At 38.8% G+C, this 21,747-nt stretch overlaps 1 protein-coding gene across 4 annotated transcripts in view; it reads left to right on the top strand.

Annotated features, from left to right (window-relative positions):
* MPHOSPH9 (M-phase phosphoprotein 9) overlaps window positions 1–21,747 on the top strand; it is a 2,191,511-nt gene that overhangs the window by 1,751,225 nt on the left and 418,539 nt on the right. For all 4 annotated transcript variants that reach the window (XM_044068924.1, XM_044068922.1, XM_044068923.1 and 1 more), the window contains one exon: window positions 15,618–15,814. In XM_044068924.1, coding sequence (XP_043924859.1) covers window positions 15,618–15,814 — 197 coding nt within the window. The remainder of the gene's footprint in view (window positions 1–15,617; window positions 15,815–21,747) is intronic.

Here is a 21,747-nt window from a genome sequence, read left to right as displayed (position 1 = left end):
AGTCGTGTTGAATACAGACACTTCCCAGACTGGATGGGATGGGGTCATTCTCTGGATCGGATGGTCCAAGACACATGGACTCCCCAAGAGACCAAATTGCATATCAGCGTTCTGGTGATGAAAGCAAGCCCTTCTAGCGTTTCAAGCCCTACACAGCTTTCTTCCTCTAAGAACGATTTCAGTACAGTCAGACAATATGTCCTTAGTCTGGTATATTAACAAACAAGGGGGAACCAGATCTTACCCATTTTATCGAGAGGCAGTGAGGGTGTGGCAATGGGAGATTTCTACCAACCATTTTGTGACAGCAGTGCACATTCTGGTGGAGTCCCTACATTCAGGTGGACAGGCTCTGCCAAGTTCTTCTAATGTGCCACAAGTGGTCCCTGAATCAATCAGTGGCAAACATGATTTTCCACAAATGGAGTCAACCCTGCTTCGATCTGTTTGCATCCCCTTTCAACAACAAATGCAGCACTTTCTTTGCCCTGATCCCTGCACAGGGTCAGTCACCAAGGGATGCTGTAGTTCATGCTTGGCCCTCCATTGTGCTTTACGCTTTCCTTTCAGTTCCTTTAATCACCAAATTTCTGCAGAAAGCATACAGATTGAAGAGTAAAGTTATCCTCATTGCCTGCTTCTGGCCTCATCAAGTCTGGTTCACCTTTCTTTGGTCTCATCTAATTTGCCCGCCAATGACTCTGGTCCCAATTCCGGATCTACTGTCTTACCCATCGAGGAATCCTCACCCGGATCTTCAAGCACTGAAATTAACTGCTTGGTTTGTCCAATTCCAATGATAAGACATTCCAGGCTTTCTTCCCTAGTCCAAAAAAAATCTTGATCTGCACTCATAATGCACTGCTAGGAAAGTCTACAAGAGCAAATGGAAGAGGTTTTCCGTATGTCCGTATGGGCCCAAAAGGAACCGATCCTTTCACTGCTCCCATTCCCTCGTGGAGCCAGTTATCCATGCTGAAAGTCCAGCTCGCAGCTATTTCCAACTGTCATATCGGGGGGAATTCATCTTCTCTGGCTTCATGCAAACTTTGCAGAATGTTTTTAAGTGGTATCTTTTTACTTTACTTCCCCCCTCCCACCTCACATTAAAGATCCTACTCCTTCATGGTATCTGACCATGGTTTTGCAGTCCGTAATCCCTTCCTCCTTTTCAGCCTGCGGTGAAGGTAGACTTGAAATTTCTGTCATAGAAGACAGTTTTTCTGGTGGCTGTCGCCTATCTTCCAAAAACAGGCTATTACTAGGCAAAATCAAGGCTTATTCTACAAGGTCTATGGCAGCTTCAGGCCTTTTGGTCTGCAGTGTCTATTGATGACATTTGTGCAGCTGCAACTTGGTAAAATTCCCATACCTTTGTTGCACACTATAAGTTGGACATTACCTCTGGGAATAGAACTGCCTTTGGCTCTGCAGTGCTCCGTAATATCCTTCTGTGAGGGCTGCCCTGGGGTTGTTGTAGCTAGAGACTCTGTCCCACCACAGGTTGAGGAAGAATGACGGTGACAACATCAGATAAAGAAGTTATGTTCTTACCATAATGTTCCATCTGTGTTGTCACTGTATTCCTCCTCAACCTTCCCTCCCTCCCTCCTTCCCCCTGTCCATGACTACGAGAGACCTGGTGGGATATTGTCATGGGAACCACATGTTTGTGTTTCACTGTTGCAGTCATCACATTTGGGTTATCCCTGCCAGGGTAGCCCTTGGCCGGCCGGAATACCAGAAACGTAGTATTTCTGCATTGGTTGCTGTCGCTTGAGGACTGATGTCAGGCCATCAGCAGTATAAAGTAAGGCAGCCAACACCATTACATCAGTCTTTCTTGCCATGGTGCCCGAAGCAGAAGCAGTTCGCATGAGTGCCGGTCTGCCATTACCTGAGTTTTCGTCTCCGAATTGAAAGTTGAAGTCTTCTAAAGCTAAGTATCCTGTTGGGGATCCTTTTTTTCTTGCACTAATCGATGTCAGAAAAAGTTAATAATTGTCTTGCCTGTGGAAAGCAATTACCACAGTGAGACTTCCACTCCTACTGCGTCACTTGTTTAGGCCCAGACCATAAGCTTCTGTGCTTTGTTCAATGCCAGAACTGTCTGTCATTGGGCCCTTATTGTAGCCAGATATTTTCATTTACAGTCCTCGATTTCCGATATGGCTTCAAGTAAGCCATCCGACAGCAGATCTTCCGAAAAAACGTAGAGAGACAGACCGCACAGGTCCAAATCTACCGGTGATGCTTCCGTTAAGGTAGTTGTCAGTCCTCCAGTACTTAGTGAGGCGCTTTCGCAGCCCCTGATGCCTGCTTCAGTTGATTCGCATGCCGTTACCGAGACCCTTCCTGAGTCCGGTATGCCGCAAAACTCTTCTTCGACTAAGGATCCTATGGTCGTCTCTACCTTAGATGGGTTCGGAGCCGCTGAGCAGGCACTGGCTTCCGAGGAAGTCCTTTGCACTACGGAATCTCGACACAAACCAACGTCTTCTTTCGCGACTACCATTCTTTCAAAAATGACCGAGTTTCTTAGGCCCAGGGTTCGAACAACACCCAAGAAACCGACAACCCACTCTCAGATGCCTGCTACCTTGCATCAGTCTCAAATGCTTAAAGTGGCAGAAGACCTTATCATGCTGATCAAGGGAACCCAAGCTACCCCCTCAAGAAGGAAGAGATCTGTCCCCTGTAGTTTTGTCTGAACAAGAGTCAGATGAATCTGATGCATCTGACTATGAAGACATGCAACCCCTCTCTACTTGAGGATTCTGATGCAGAGGACTCCATTCCTTCAGCCTGTCCCCCAGAGGATTTTTCCTTTGGGGAAACCCTGCATACTTTAAGGGAGCATTTCCAATGGGAGAGTCAGGACTACTCTCAGTCTAAAACGAGACTCAGGGAATAACTAGATCTTCCACAACACAGACCCTTGGCCATCCCCCCAGTCCTGGATGTGGTGGAGAATGTTTTCCTTGACTCCAGCTTGACTCCTGACGCCCTACCTCCTGCTCCCAGAAAACCAGACAGGTGTTATAGACTGCCTGACTCACACAAATATCTTTTTAAAAATCCAACAGCTGACCCTGGGGTAATTTCTCAAGGGCCAAAAGGGATTAAAACAACCTCTGCTAAGAATTCCACCCCCTCAGACAGGGATTCCTGAGCATTGGACAGATGGGGTAAAATAGTATACACCTCAGCTACTCTTGCTATCAGGGCAGTAAATTGTCAGTTCCATATGCAGAAATTTCAGCAACATACCTTGGAACTCCTTAAACAAAAATTGTCTGCCTTTCTTGCTTGGGTAGAATCTAAAGAATTACAAGAATTAATGCATTCTGCAAGTCAAGTAACTAAATCACACTTTGCACTGTGGTTTTGATGCCCTAGAAGATTCTTGCAGGGCAGCAGTCACTAGATCTGTCATTAGAAGACATGCATGGCTTAAGGAACAACCCCTGCCAGACTATGTCAAATCTAAAGTGTTGGATGCCCCCTTACACAAAGGTAACTTATTTGGCACTAAGGCAGAAGAGGTCTTAAAAAAGATGGAAGAAAAAGGAAAATCTATGCAAACAGTTAAGGATTTCTTACAGGTCCAGCCCCCTAGGTTCAGCAGGCATTGTTCCTCCAAGCACTGGTCCTTTCCTGTTCCAAATAAACCGGCCCAGCCTAGGCCCCATGGAAACAGACACCCCCAGACAGCAGCTCCAGGGAATATAGAGATCTAAGCAGTGGGCTACCTCCACTTCAAAACCAGGGAGTTCTAAGCCGCCCCCTCATGGTAAGAACTCATAATGACTCACCCCCCCACACCTTCACTTTCCCCTAGGAAGAAAACTCTCCTTTCACTCAAGCACCTGGGCCACCATTACCAAGGACCAATGGGTTCTGAACATTGTATCTCAGGGATACAAATTTTCTTTCCACACCATTCCAAACCTAAAAGGGTTCCCAGATCTACCACCAAATCAGTGGGCAGAGGCTCAAAAGCAAATCATTTCCCTGTTCTCTGTGAGGGCAGTAGAGCACATTCCTGCAGAACAGATAGGCCAAGGCGTCTACTCCAGACTTTTTCTGGTGCCAGGAAAAGAAGGCACCTGGTGACCCATCCTCGATCTATCCATTCTAAACACCTTCCTGGTTATCCCAAAATTCAAAATGCTCACCCTCCAGCAGCTGCTACCCATGCTCTCCAAGGGCGCTTGGCTAACCACCCTAGATCTAAAAGAGGCCTACCTCCAGATTCCTATCAGGGAAACATGCAGGAAATATCTCTGCTTTAGGGCAAGATCTCAGTATTTTCAGTTCTCTGTGCTTTCCTTTGGCTTATCAAATGCTCCCAGAGTTTTCACAAAATGTCTGGTTCTGGCCATTGCCTTTTGCAGACAAAGAAATATTCAAATTTACCCATACTTAGATGACTGCCTTATTCAGGCAGACACCCAGGAAAAGCTGCTCAAGCAACTGGCCTTTGTAAAGACCTTTCAAACCTACCTAGGGTACACAATCAATGAAAAGAAATCCAAACAGGTGCCCATCCAAAGGATAATCTTCCTGGGAGCAAGTCTGGACACAGCATCCCAGATGGCATGCTTTACACCAGGGAAACAAATTTTCCTGACAGCCTACTTCTCTCAACTAGCCACCAGGCCCCAGTTATCTGCAAGGAAGATCCTGCAAGCTCTGGGGTTCATGGCATCTTGCATACTACTCATTCCATATGCCAGACTGCATATGAGGAAACTTCAATGGTACCTAAAGAGCCTTTGGTGTCAACACTGTCAAGACCTGGAAACTCTTCTACCTGTAATTCCTTGCCTCAGAAAGGAATTTATTTGGTGGGCAACAGCATGCTCCCACAACAAGAGACAGCCCTTCCCCCTTTCGAGAAAGCTCACCCTTCCCCCTTTCGAACCAGCTTCTTCTGCAGAGCTAAAATTTCTCTCCTACAGCATTCCATTTTGGCCATCACTTCCGCCAGAAGAGTCTCTGAGCTGCAAGCACTCATGGCTGTGGAACCCTTCATCATCTTCCATACAGACAAGGTATCCCTCAGAACTAACCCATCCTTCATGCCCAAGGTGGTGTCCAGTGTGGCTCTCAACCAATCCATTTATTTGCCCACCTTCTTTCTTAATCCCCAGAACAAGGAGGAAAGGATTCTTCGCTCTCTAGATGTGCACAGACAGCTCAGATTCAATCTGGACAGGACGAAATCCTTCAGAAAGTCTGATCAATTGCTGGTTAGCTTTGCTACGGGGGCAGAAGGCAAAGCCATCTCCAAGCAGCCCATTTCCAAATGGATAGCACACTGCATCCATTTCTGCTACAAACAGCATGGAAAGCCTCCCCCCAAGGGGGTTAAGACACACTCCACCAGAACAGCTTCCACTTCTGCAGCTTTCCTCAGAGGAGTCCCCACCAAGGACATCCTGGAGGCTGCCACCTTGGACAACTGTTCACACTTTTACCAAGCATTGCCACCTGCCTCTCTTCTCCAAATCCAGGGCAGGGTTTGCCTCTGCAGTCTTGCAGGGCATCCTAGCCAGCCCCTAGTTTCCTTGACTGCCTCCACCCATTTCCTCAGCTTTGGGAATCCACCCAAATGTGATGACTGCAACAGTGAAACACGAAGAACATAGTACAGTTGTGTACACTTAATAAATGTATATGTTCAAGTGTATTCACTGTTGCAGTCCTGGTTACCCTCCCTCCAGCCCTCTTTCTTCTTTTGGCTATACCTCTACTCTCCCTTACTATGCTCAAAAAGCTTTTTGGTGTATTTGCTTTTTTGTTGGAGGTATATCCTTGTAATTATAGATTTAATTGCTTCCCATTAGGGGGGCACCTGACATCTGGGGCAAGAAAAAATGATGTAATGGTGTCGGCTGCATGTTTTATACCCCTGACATCATGGAAGAAGGGACAGCAACCGACACAGGAACCAAGACTTTGTTAATCAGGCCGACTGAGGGCTATTGCAAGCAGATAACCCAAATGTAATGACTGCAACAGTGAAACACTGAGAACATAGTACATTTGTGTACACTTACCATAAATGTCGATGTTCGAGTGTCTTCACTGTTGCAGTCCTGGTTTCCCTGCCTGCACCCCCTTTATTCTTTCTCCTTTTATTACCGTTCTTCCTAGTTGTTCTCCTTTCCTTACAAGGGACATATGGGTATTTATTTACCACCAGAACCTGGCCTCCTCCTTTGGGGGCTCATGACATGTTATGGCAAGAAAGACTGATGTAATGGTGTCAGCTGCCTTACTTTATACTACTGTGACGGCCTGACGTCAGTCCTCAAGTGACAGCAACCGACGCAGAAATACTAAGTCTCTGGTATTCGGGCCAGCCGAGGGCTACCCTGGCAGAAATAACCCAAATGTGATGACTGCAACAGTGAATACACTCGAACATCTGTATTTATGGTAAGTGTACACAACTGTACTTTATGTATACTACAACATTGAATGCACTCGAACATCTGTATTTATGGTAAGTGTACACAACTGTACTTTATGTATACTACAACAGTGAATGCACTTGAACATCTGTATTTATGGTAAGTGTACACAACTGTACTTTATGTATACTACAACAGTGAATGCACTCGAACATCTGTATTTATGGTAAGTGTACACAACTGTACTTATGTATACTACAACAGTGAATGCACTCGAACATCTGTATTTATGGTAAGTGTACACAACTGTACTTTATGTATACTACAACAGTGAATACACTCGAACATCTGTATTTATGGTAAGTGTACACAACTGTACTTTATGTATACTACAACAGTGAATACACTCGAACATCTGTATTTATGGTAAGTGTACACAGCTGTACTTTATGTATACTACAACAGTGAATACCCTCGAACATCTGTATTTATGGTAAGTGTACACAGCTGTACTTTATGTATACTACAACAGTGAATGCACTCGAACATCTGTATTTATGGTAAGTGTACACAGCTGTACTTTATGTATACTACAACAGTGAATGCACTCGAACATCTGTATTTATGGTAAGTGTACACAACTGTACTTTATGTATACTACAACAGTGAATACACTCGACCATCTGTATTTATGGTAAGTGTACACAACTGTACTTTATGTATACTACAACAGTGAATGCACTCGAACATCTGTATTTATGGTAAGTGTACACAACTGTACTTTATGTATACTACAACAGTGAATGCACTCGAACATCTGTATTTATGGTAAGTGTACACAACTGTACTTTATGTATACTACAACAGTGAATACACTCGAACATCTGTATTTATGGTAAGTGTACACAACTGTACTTTATGTATACTACACCAGTGAATGCACTCGAACATCTGTATTTATGGTAAGTGTACACAACTGTACTTTATGTATACTACACCAGTGAATGCACTCGAACATCTGTATTTATGGTAAGTGTACACAACTGTACTTTATGTATACTACAACAGTGAATGCACTCGAACATCTGTATTTATGGTAAGTGTACACAGCTGTACTTTATGTATACTACAACAGTGAATGCACTCGAACATCTGTATTTATGGTAAGTGTACACAACTGTACTTTATGTATACTACAACAGTGAATGCACTCGAACATCTGTATTTATGGTAAGTGTACACAACTGTACTTTCCTGGTTGAACTCTTGATCTTTATCCCTTATCTTCTTTTTTTCATGTATTTACAATGACCATAGAATTGTTTGTGTGGGTACTGGGTTGCTGCAAACTCGATCTGAGGTATGTTGGGGAATGAGGCATTATGGGTAGGATGAAAGGAGCTCAAGCTTTAACTTCTCAGCTTGGAAAGAGGCCGAGTTGGATCTGAGAACCCACAGGTTGAGGAAGAGAGCAGTGACACCACAGATAGAATATTACAGTAATAACGTACTTCTTGTTTTATTTATTCATTGATTAGAGTGCCTATCTATGAAGTCTTGGATTGTATGCATTTATCTCACAATCAATAGGACTAGAAAAGCTGAAAAAAAACAGGTTTTCAAAACACGTAGCACCAGAGATATATACAGACTTGCTGTTCACAGTCTAAACTGATCCCAAACCACACACACATTGGCATTAAATTAGATACTTCTAGGAAGTGGAAACCTGATGCTGTATTAAAGTGCCTCCAAAAAACAACTGCTGCTGTAAAAATTTCAAACAAGCCATTGTTACAAGAATCCCTTTCCGAGTAAGGAATTGCAGCGGACCTGGAATTGCCATAGGTACCAGTGTCACGCACTGCCTCTCCTAATACTGTGGTTTCTTTGATTCTGAAGTTGCTGCTGGGGATGGTAGTGCGTGCATAATAATAAACTGACTGCGCCATGATTAAGAACAGCTGGACCTGATCCAGTATTAATAATAACCTGACTGCTCCATGATTAAGGACAACTGGACCTGAACCACTATTAATAATAACCTGACTGATCCATGATTAACAACAACTGGACCTGATCCAGTATTACTTTTGTGAGTAACTTAGGAACTAAAAGTTCCTACTGAGTATTATTCTCAGATATAATTTGAGATATATAAAAAATTTTTGCTGACTGCTGCTTAGATTATGGGGTCTCTGCTGACTGCTGCTTAGATTGTGGGGTCTCCTTTTGGTTGCCCTTATTTGTCTTCTGATAAAAGTCAGGTTTTGTTAAAATGTGTCTCATATTATGCCCAAGTCCTTTTCATTAAACTGTGTTTTAAAAATTTAGACTGGACAGCATTTGTCAACAGTGATATGCTAGTTTTGATGTAAAGAATTGTCCTTGTTGAAGTCGTGTTGACTTCCTATGATGCACTCACATTTAGTTACATAATTGAGCTGCTTTATGTGTCTAGGAATTGGCATTTGGTTGCTAAGAAATTTGTTGATAAATTCAAATTTTGAGTAACAGAACTTAAACTATACAAAATGTGTCTTAAGTAACTTTCAACAGACAAAAAATTAAATCCCCAAGGAATAAACTGTGCCTGCAAGCAAAAGACCAATGTAACTGAAGAAAACAAGGCACAGAAACACGACTGAGAGCATAAAAAGTTTAATAAGGTAAGCGCTTTCATACCAAACACTAGTGCATCGTCAGACCATATAAAAAACTGCATCCGCAATCACTGCTACCATATAAAAAAACTACATCAGCAATCACTACTACCGTATAAAACATTACATCAGCAATCACTACTACCATATAAAAACTACATCAACAGTCGCTACTAACATATAAAAACTACATCTGCAATTACTACTACCATATAAAAGCTACATCAGCAATCACTACTACCATATAAAAACTACATCAGCAATCACAACTACCATATAAAAACTACATCAACAGTCGCTACTAACATATAAAAACTACATCAGCAATTACTACTACCATATAAAAACTACATCAGCAATCACTACTTCCATATAAAAACTACATCAGCAATCATTACTACCATATAAAAACTACATCAGCAATCACTACTACCATATAAAAACTACATCAGCAATCACTACTACCATATAAAACTACATCAGCAGTCACTACTACCATATAAAAACTACATCAGCAATCACTACTACCATATAAAAAACTACATCAGCAGTCACTACTACCATATAAAAACCTACATCAGCAGTCACTACTACCGTATTAAAACTACGTCAGCAATCACTACTACCATATAAAAACTACATCAGCAATCACTACTACCATATAAAAACTACATCAGCAATCAGTGCTACCATATAAAACCTACATCAGCAGTCACTACTATCATATAAAACTACATCAGCAGTCACTACTACCATATAAAAACCTACATCAGCAATCACTACTACCATATAAAACTACATCAGCAATCACTACTACCATATAAAAACTACATCAGCAGTCACTGCTACCGTATAAAACTACATCAGCAATCACTACTACCATATAAAAACTACATCAGTAGTCACTACTACCATATAAAAACCTACATCAGCAATCACTACTACCATATAAAACTACATCAGCAATCATTACTACCATAAAAAACTACATCAGCAGTCACTACTACCATATGAAAACTACATCAGCAGTCACTATTACTGTATTAAAACTACGTCAGCAATCACTACTACCATATAAAAACTACATCAGCAATCACTACTACCATATAAAACTACATCAGCAATCACTACTACCATATAAAAACTACATCAGTAGTCACTACTACCATATAAAAACCTACATCAGCAATCACTACTACCATATAAAAACTACATCAGCAATCACTACTACCATATAAAACTACATCAGCAATCACTACTACCATATAAAAACTACATCAGCAATCACTATTACTGTATTAAAACTACGTCAGCAATCACTACTACCATATAAAAACTACATCAGCAATCACTACTACCATATAAAACTACGTCAGCAATCACTACTACCATATAAAAACTACATCAGCAGTCACTACTACCATATAAAAACCTACATCAGCAATCACTACTACCATATAAAACTACATCAGCAATCACTACTACCATATAAAAACTACATCAGTAGTCACTACTACCATATAAAAACTACATTAGCAATCACTACTACCATATAAAAACTACATCAGCAATTACTACTACCATATAAAAACTACATCAGCAATCACTACTACCATATAAAACCTACATCAACAGTCGCTACTAACATATAAAAACTACATCTGCAATTACTACTACCATATAAAAGCTACATCAGCAATCACTACTACCATATAAAAGCTACATCAGCAATCACTACTACCATATAAAAGCTACATCAGCAATCACTACTACCATATAAAAACTACATCAGCAATCACAACTACCATATAAAACTACATCAACAGTCGCTACTAACATATAAAAACTACATCAGCAATCACTACTACCATATAAAAACTACATCAGCAATCACTACTACCATATAAAAACTACATCAGCAATCACAACTACCATATAAAAACTACATCAACAGTCGCTACTAACATATAAAAACTACATCAGCAATCACTACTACCATATAAAAACTACATCAGCAATCACTACTACCATATAAAAACTACATCAGCAATCACAACTACCATATAAAAACTACATCAGCAGTCGCTACTAACATATAAAAACTACATCAGCAATCATTACTACCATATAAAAACTACATCAGCAGTCACTACTACCATATAAAAACTACATCAGCAATCACTGCTACCATATAAAAACCTACATCAGCAATCACTACTACCATATAAAAACTACATCAACAGTCACTACTACCATATAAAAACTACATCAGCAATCACTACTACCATATAAAAACTACATCAACAGTCGCTACTAACATATAAAAACTACATCTGCAATTACTACTACCATATAAAAACTGCATCAGCAATCACTACTACCATATAAAAACTACATCAGCAATCACAACTACCATATAAAAACTACATCAACAGTCGCTACTAACATATAAAAACTACATCAGCAATCATTACTACCATATAAAAGCTACATCAGCAATCACTACTACCATATAAAAACTACATCAGCAATCACAACTACCATATAAAAACTACATCAACAGTCGCTACTAACATATAAAAACTACATCAGCAATTACTACTACCATATAAAAACTACATCAGCAATCACTACTACCATATAAAAACTACATCAGCAATCACAACTACCATATAAAAACTACATCAGCAATCACTACTACCATATAAAAACTACATCAACAGTCACTACTACCATATGAAAACTACATCAGCAATCACTACTACCATATAAAAACTACATCAGCAGTCACTACTACCATATGAAAACTACATCAGCAATCACTACTACCATATAAAAACTACATCAGCAATCATTACTACCATATAAAAACTACATCAGCAATCACTACTACCATATAAAAACTACATCAGCAATCATTACTACCATATAAAAACTACATCAGTAATCACTACTAACATATTAAAACTACATCAGCAATCACTACTACCATATAAAAACTACATCAGCAGTCACTACTACCATATGAAAACTACATCAGCAGTCACTACTACCATATGAAAACTACATCAGCAATCACTACTACCATATAAAAACTACATCAGCAATCATTACTACCATATAAAAACTACATCAGCAATCACTACTACCATATAAAAACTACATCAGCAATCACTACTACCATATAAAAACTACATCAGCAATCACTGCTACCATATAAAACTACATCAGCAATACATCAGCAATCACTGCTACAGTATAAAAACTACATCAGCAATCAGTGCTACCATATAAAAACCTACATCAGCAATCACTGCTACCATATAAAAACCTACATCAGCAATCACAACTACCATATAAAAACCTACATCAGCAATCACTACTACCATATAAAACTACATCAGCAATCACTACTACCATATAAAAACTACATCAGCAATCACTACTACCATATAAAAACTACATCAGCAGTCACTACTACCATATGAAAACTACATCAGCAATCACAACTACCATATAAAAACCTACATCAGCAATCACTACTACCATATAAAAACTACATCAGCAGTCACTACTACCATATAAAAACTACATCAGCAATCACTGCTACCATATAAAAACCTACATCAGCAATCACTACTATCATATAAAAACCTACATCAGCAATCACTACTACCATATAAAAACTACATCAGCAATCACTACCATATAAAAACTACATCAGCAATCACTACTACCATATAAAAACTACATCAGCAATCATTACTACCATATAAAAACTACATCAGCAATCACTACTACCATATAAAAACTACATCAGCAATCACTGCTACCATATAAAAACTACATCAGCAATCACTGCTACCATATAAAACTACATCAGCAGTCACTACTACCATATAAAACTACATCAGCAGTCACTACTACCATATAAAAACTACATCAGCAGTCACTACTACCATATAAAAACCTACATCAGCAATTATTACTACCATATAAAAACTACATCAGCAATCACTACTACCATATAAAAACTACATCAGCAATCACTACTACCATATAAAAACTACATCAGCAATCACTACTACCATATAAAAACCTACATCAGCAATCACTACTACCATATAAAACCTACATCAGCAGTCACTACTACCATATAAAAACTACATCAGCAATCACTACTACCATATAAAAACTACATCAGCAATCATTACTACCATATAAAAACTACATCAGCAGTTGCTACTACCATATAAATCTACATCAGCAATCACTACTACCATATAAAAACTACATCAGCAATCACTACTACCATATAAAAACTACATCAGTAATCACAACTACCATATTAAAACATCAGCAATCATTACTACCATATAAAAACTACATCAGCAATCACTACTATCATATAAAAACTACATCAGCAATCATTACTACCATATAAAAACTACATCAGCAGTCACTACTACCATATAAAAACCTACATCAGCAATCACTACTACCATATAAAAAACTACATCAGCAGTCACTACTACCATATAAAAACTACATCAGCAATCACTACTACCATATAAAAACTACATCAGCAATCACTACTACCATATAAAAACTACATCAGCAATCAGTGCTGCCATATAAAAACTACATCAGCAATCACTACTACCATATAAAAACCTACATCAGCAATCACTACTACCATATAAAAACTACATCAGCAATCACTACCATATAAAAACTACATCAGCAATCACTACCATATAAAAACTACATCAGCAGTCACTACTACCATATAAAAACTACATCAGCAGTCACTACTACCATATAAAAACTACATCAGCAATCACTACTACCATATAAAAACTACATCAGCAATCACTACTACCATATAAAAACTACATCAGCAGTCACTACTACCATATAAAAACTACATCAGCAATCACTACTACCATATAAAAACTACATCAGCAATCAGTGCTGCCATATAAAAACTACATCAGCAATCACTACTACCATATAAAAACCTACATCAGCAATCACTACTACCATATAAAAACTACATCAGCAATCACTACTACCATATACAAACTACATCAGCAATCACTACTACCATATAAAAACTACATCAGCAATCACTACTACCATATAAAAACCTACATCAGCAATCACTGCTACCATATAAAAACTACATCAGCAGTCGCTACTAACATATAAAAACCTACATCAGCAGTCACTACTACCATATAAAACCTACATCAGCAATCACTACTACCATATAAAAACTACATCAGCAATCACTACTACCATATAAAAACTACATCAGCAGTCACTACTACCATATAAAAACTACATCAGCAATCACTACTACCATATAAAAGCTACATCAGCAATCACTACTACCATATAAAAACTACATCAGCAATCACAACTACCATATAAAAACTACATCAGCAGTCGCTACTAACATATAAAAACCTACATCAGCAGTCACTACTACCATATAAAAACTACATCAGCAATCACTACTACCATATAAAAACTACATCAGCAGTCACTACTACCATATAAAAACTACATCAGCAATCACTACTACCATATAAAAACTACATCAGCAATCACTACTACCATATAAAAACTCCATCAGCAATCACTACTACCACATAAAAACTCCATCAGCAATCGCTACTACCACATAAAAACTACATCAACAGTCGCTACTAACATATAAAAACTACATCAGCAATCATTACTACCATATAAAATCTACATCAGCAACCACTACTACCATATAAAAACTACATCAGCAATCACTACTACCATATAAAAACTACATCAGCAATCACTACTACCATATAAAAACTACATCAGCAGTCACTACTACCATATAAAAACCTACATCAGCAGTCACTACTACCATATAAAAACCTACATCAGCAGTCACTACTACCATATAAAAACTACATCAGCAGTCACTGCTACTATATAAAAACCTACATCAGCAATCACTGCTACCATATAAAAACGACATCAGCAATCACTACTACCATATAAAAACTAATCAGTAGTCACTACTACCATATAAAAACCTACATCAGCAATCACTACTACCATATAAAATCTACATCAGCAGTCACAACTACCATATAAAAAATCTACATCAGCATTCGCTACTACCATATAAAAACTACATCAACTGTCACTACTACAATATAAAACCTACATCAGCAATCACTACTACCATATAAAAAACTGTGATTTCTGATGTAGTTTTTTATATGGTCTGATGAAGCGCTAGTATTTGGTGTGAAAGCACTTGCCATATTAAACTTTTTATGCTTCCAGTTGTGTTTCTGTGCCTTGTTTTCTTCAGTTAACTTTTAAGAGAGCTACTACCAGAGTGAATATTGTACAGTTTGCAAACATAGTATAACTTTCTTGTATTTATCTTTTAAATGTGGCTTATTTTTGGAGCAATTAGCCATGGGGTTACTGCCAACAATTTTTTTTAAATGCAATTGTTTAATTGCATTTTCAGGTACTGTTCTCCTTCAGAAAAGGACTGCTCTCCAAAAGAAGCTACTCCTACCAAAGGTGTCCTCAAGAAAGGGTGTGAGACCTCATATGCACCAATAATGAAGGCTTTGAAGGATTTAGATGAAGCAAAAGCAAATAAAAACAAGAGAATGCAGTTAGCTGTGCAGCCATCTTCTGATACTGAAGACAGCTCAAACAGTAAGTGCAGTTATTTTGTACTTCCTCACCAGATTAATAGTTTCTTACGTGATTTCTTCAAAAGTGATACATACGAAGATGAGTCTAACAGTATATTCCTAACAAACAGAGCAAAGCATGCAGTTTGAGGGAATGTCACAATTAAAGGCATTTGTACTTGTATAAAAATTGGCTTATGATTGGGAAGTGCTGGGCGTGGGTGAACAATGTTTATTTAGCCACAGCTGTGTACAAGAGATACCATAAGGTTCAGTACACTGATTCTTTTGGGTTTAGTGTTTCCATGTCTACTTCCCTCTTATTACTGCATGATTGTACAACTGAATTTGCAAAGACAGCTCAGTGGTTACTGCTTTACAAGATGAGATGAAGCTACAGAATTATCTAAATCCCTTATTTGACTAGAATTGGCTTTAATTCAGAGAAATGCAGTGTCTTACACTGTGGTATAACCAATAAGCAACACTCATTTTCCATTAATAATTTTGCCAGCTGTGAAATCTAAGTTGCTGTTTCCAGACATTTTGTCCACATCTGAGTAAGAGTAAAGTGCTGTGGTGGACCTATCCCTAAAATATAAAACATTTTTTGTGTTCCCATACCCTACCCTAGAGTTTGTTTGATGGATCCTCGACCTTCACCTAAATGACTCATTTGTTGTGGGAGCCGTTGTCCCCCTTTGGTATCTCGTCAGAGCCATAGATTTCCCTCCTGAGGGGAAGAGTGCCTCCCTGCTCTGCTTTTCCCTTAGCTGCATAGTGGAATCTTGGAATTCCACTAGGTACAATCTGTGTAGTGGGTCAGATCAGCCTCAACCCCCCCCCCCAAGATGATGGGTTAGCTGTCTAAGCTACTCACTCCCATCATCCTCAGACAGCTGCTATAGGCCCCAGAGCTACCGTGTGAACTCTGGTCATCACCAGCATAATCAGGGATTCATAATCAGAGCTTTATCTCTCGGTGCCTCAGAACTGATTCATTTTATCTTAATATTTTTGCTATTAGAAGAATGTACTTAGAACGATTACCCCAAGGCAGTAGTAGTTATGCTTAGCTTTTTCAAAACTGGTTAAACCTAATATCAAATATAGGTCAACCTTTTCAATTTACAGGATCAAAGAATTTTGAAAACTTGAAGGGGTTCAAAAGTTCTGTACAAAAAAGGTATTCCGCATCATGAATTTAATCAGGTTACCCATGCTCAGACTGCATTCATTCAGATGTAGGGTGTTGCATGAGAGTATGATTATGATTTCCAAACCCCTGAAAGATGACACCTGATACTGTAGATATTACTTGCTTGGTTAATCTTCATACTTGGAACAGTTATATGGTTGATACCTGGATAAGCCTTGTTCTCGGAACAGTTACATGGCTGATACCTGGATAGGCCCCACTCTCAGAACAGTTATATTGTTGATACCTGGATAAGCCTGGGTAAGCTCCGCTCTCAGAACAGTTATACGGTAGATACCTGGATAAGCCTCGTTCTTGGAACAGTTCTATGGCTGATACCAGAATAAGCCTAGGTAAGCCTTCTACTCAGACCAGTTATATGGATGATACCTGGCTAAGCCTCATTCTCGGAACAGTTATATGGTTGATACTTGGATGAGCCTGGCTAACTTCATTCTTGGAGCAGTTATGTTGTTGATAACCTGAATAAGCCTGGGTAAGCCTTGGTCATGGAAGAGTTATGTGGTTGATACCTGGATAAGTGTGGGTAAGTCTCAGAATAGTTATATGGATGATAATGAATAAGCCTGGGTAAGTCTCGTTCTCGGAACAGTTATGTGGTGGTTTCCTGGATAAGCGTGGGTAAGCTTCATTCTTGGAACAAAAAGCACAAGGGACACAGCCAGAAGAACTTCCAAACCATTGTAATAAAGCCCAGTATGGAAGGAGAGGCCACAAGGAACATCCAATATCCACATTTATAAAGCAGTCCAACTCAGCCTAAATGATAGGAAAAATTAAATAAAGTAAAACGCATACAACTTTATAACATGTTTTTCGTTCACACACTTGAACTTCCTGAGACAACTTTTCCCTTATCAACCCCTGTTTTAAATACATGCATAAGCCTAGCAGAGAACAACGTTTCTAAAAATGAACATAATTGCCTCAAAAACATAGCTCATTAATAACTGTTACAGAAACAGGTCTTTGTCTGTGCAGAACTATTAAATACAATGAAAACCTATAAAAATTTAAAACCAATAATTAAACAAATACTTTGTAAAAACTTCATATAAAAGTGCATATATAGTGCATATATATATATGTACTGTACTCTATAAAATAAGACCAGAAATAACTCCTTAAGCAAGCATTACAATAGGTAGGCATAAGGTTGACATTCGTAAACTTTAAAAACACCTCAGTATTCATACTAAAAATACATTTGCACATCCTAACCTACCATAATAATAAATAATATTATTGAGCTATATAAAACTACTTTGTGTTTTGTATTTAATAATTTATAACCTAGCGACCCTCATTTTTAATACTGCAGCAAGGGAGACTTGATCATTAAGACCTGGTGGTGTACTGACTTCTAACACTATTTGCCAGAATACTTCTCTGTAGTCAATATTTGTCTCCCATTGCCCCCTCTAATATTGAATGGCACTTCCTCCAACACAAAAATGTAAAACTTGGATTTGTGGAAGTTGTATGTTTAAATAAAGGATTCCTCTGATCTTTTTATGGATATCATATGGATGCTCATATATTTTTTTCTTTGGCATCCTTTCCGTCTTTCCTACATAGAAAGCTGGACAACATTTACATTCAGCCAGATATACAACCCCTTTACTCTCACAATTGGATAAACTTTTTCCATACAAAAATCTATCTCTATTCCTTAGATAGGTTTTCTCTCCATTTTTAATATATGAACATTGGGGGCATCAACCACGTTTATATATGCCCTTTTTTTGTTGTTATTATTACTACTTCCCCTATTATTATGGCGTTGTTGTTCTAAGGTATGTTTCATATTCTTGTCCTTCCTATAGGTAAAGACCAATTGTTGCTTAAAAGTATTCTCCAGATTCAGACAGTTCTGAAAATATATTCCAATTCTTTGTCATAACGTTTTTACTGAGGGCTGCTTCACTACTAAAGTTCATAAGGAAAGAACCTTTAACATTTTCATTGTTTCCACGAGTCATATCCACCTGTACTAAGCGGTTATCTTTGTGTAGTCCTTTTCCTAGAATCGGACTGAATCTTTGTTTCCTTCCTTCTCTAACTTCCATAATTACTTCTTCAGTTAATTTAAGGGGATATTTCCTATCCAAAAACATGTTTTGTAAAACTTCACACTCTTAAAAAAATCATATCCTCTGATACCATCCTAGAAATTCGGACAAAATGACCTTTCACCATGGCTCTTTTTTGTTTATAGCGATGGGCACTGGTGAAATATAAATACGAATTAGAAAGTGTATTCTTTCTATATATAGAAGAAGTGAACCTACTATTAATTGTGTCATGTATAGTAACATCTAAAATGTTTACTTTTTCTGTAGATATATGTGTAAACCTTAAAAAATTAGTAGTCTTATTAATATATTCTAAAAACTCTTCCAATTTCTCTCTTGTATCTAACCAAAAGATGTACAAGTCATCAAGGTATCTTTCATATAGACACCATCAATTATTAAAAGAGTCACCCTTGCCCCAGTATTAAAAATGAGAGCAGCTAGGTTATAAATTATTAAATATAAAACACAAAGTACTTTTATATAGTTCAATAATAATATGTATATATTATTATGGTAGGTTAGGATGTATAAGCATATTTTAGTATGAATATTGAGGTATTTACAAAGTTTATTTATGTCAACCTTATGCTGCCTATTGTAATGCTTGCTTAGGGAATTATATACATACACACACACACCTCGGGAGGCATAAATAAAGTATGGCAATCTCTGCATCAGATAACCTGCACTAGCTAATGGAAAGCATGTATTGTTTAGACCTGTATTATTTTAACTCTAGCTTAGCATCTCGGATTTCTAACCTTGGGTGAGCACTGAGCTGTGGGAACATGTCTACCTACCCCCCCCCCATTTTTCTGTACTCTTACTACTACTCACTACCCTTACAACTATTGACTTAGGTACTCCCTGATCAGTAAAGTGAAACAAAGGTGTTTTAAGTACACCTTCCTGGCTTATTCTGACTCAGGACTAGTTGACAGCTTTTTTTAGCAAGGTTTCTGCTCTGTAGGTGCAGGTGCTCCCCCTCAGTTGACAACCTACACTCCTATTTCCTACAGATTGCCTCTGAACATCTGGCCTATCCTGTATTTGTCTTGATCAACCAATCTATTTCTGAATCCTGTCCCCCCATTATATGGAAAAACTTCTTTACATTACCCATTCACAAAGGTGGCAACTCTTCAGACATATCAAACTTCAGACCAATTGCCATACTCTCTCCAGAATCCTAGAGAAATGCATTCACAAGCAGGTAATGCATTACCTTCACCAGGAAAACCTTCTCACACTCACTCAGCATGGATTCCGTTCCAATCGTAGTACAACTACTGCACTAATATCCTTCATCAATACAATCTCCCTTGATTGTGATAACAATAAACGTGTCTCATGCCTATTCCTTGACCTTTCTAAAGCCTCTGACACTGTCTCTCACCCTCTCCTTCTTGACAAACTCAGTAACTTAAAATCTGATATTGTTAATCCTCGTTCATTCCTTACGTGTGGGTATCTGTTCCGACCTCGGAACCGAGCCGGCCATCTTCCAAGCTCGTGTCAGCTACAAACTCTCGAGCTAAAACTCTTATCCAGAATTCCCATCTCCCTGTTACCTCAGATTTTGTTTGCCGCATCGCCTTTCGGCCGTGTCAAGCTACTTCTTTTGAGATAAGTACAGTGTTTTTCTTCATACTAAATCCTAAAACAACCTTTTCTCACAGAAATTTATTAGATAGTGTTCTCTTACCTTATCACATTTAGCGACTATTCTTTCTTGAATCTTTTCAGTTCCTTTCCTCCTCTTTACCGCAAGGTAATTTCTTTTTTACCTTCGTTGGTAAACCCCCTTTCCTTCTTACCTTCGGGTAATTCTTGTACTATTGCTGGTATTTTTTCTGGGTTTCCTTCTTTCTTTCTAACTTGGCAGATAAAAAAGGTAGTCCAGGATTTGAAAGATGTTCAGATTGTGGCCATAAGTTACCTACTTCAGATGCACATTCCGTGTGTGTCTATTGCTTGGGTGTGCCTCATTTAACAGTTGACCCGCCCTGTGGGATTTGTAAGAATTTCTCTAACAGGACGTTGATTGAGAGGAAAAATAAATTAATATTGAAGGGGCTACTTAAATCTCCTTTTTCAGAGGCTGTTTCTGGGTCGGAGGCTTCAACCCCTCCAAGATCCCATAAGAAAGAGTGATGAACATATAAAGGCCAAGTCTCTTCCTTCGTCCCCTGCTGGGGACTCCCAGGAACTGAGACCCAAGAAAGCTAAGCTTTCCAATTTGGATTTGACTTCTTCATCTCCAGCACTTTCAGTACCTAGACCTTTGGCACCGAGACCATTGTTGCCATCTGTGACTTCGGCACTGACTAGCATGCCCTTTACCGTATCGGTACCGAGGGGCTCCTCGATTCAGACTTCTTTACTGGCACTGACTGTCTAGTCGATGCAGACTGTTACGACATTGATGGATTTTTCGACGCCCATTGCCTTTTCGGCTCCGACAACTTACCCGGCACCTACCCTCTCAGCACCGACAATTCAGTTATCGGCACCGATTTTTTCGGTTCCAGCCTTAGCGCCGACAACCACTTCGATACCGACCTTATCATTGGTGCAGACCATGACTTCGGCACCAATGATTTCTTGGTGCAGACACCTGTAGTTCAGTCCTTTACAGCCCCGTTGTTTTCAGTGCAG

Source organism: Protopterus annectens, chromosome 4.part0, assembly GCF_019279795.1.
Source record: "Protopterus annectens isolate FY-2018-M chromosome 4.part0, PAN1.0, whole genome shotgun sequence".
Classification (NCBI taxonomy): Eukaryota; Metazoa; Chordata; order Ceratodontiformes; family Protopteridae; genus Protopterus; species Protopterus annectens.
Note: the sequence above shows the minus strand (reverse complement) of the source record. Positions and strands in the feature narration are given on the sequence as shown.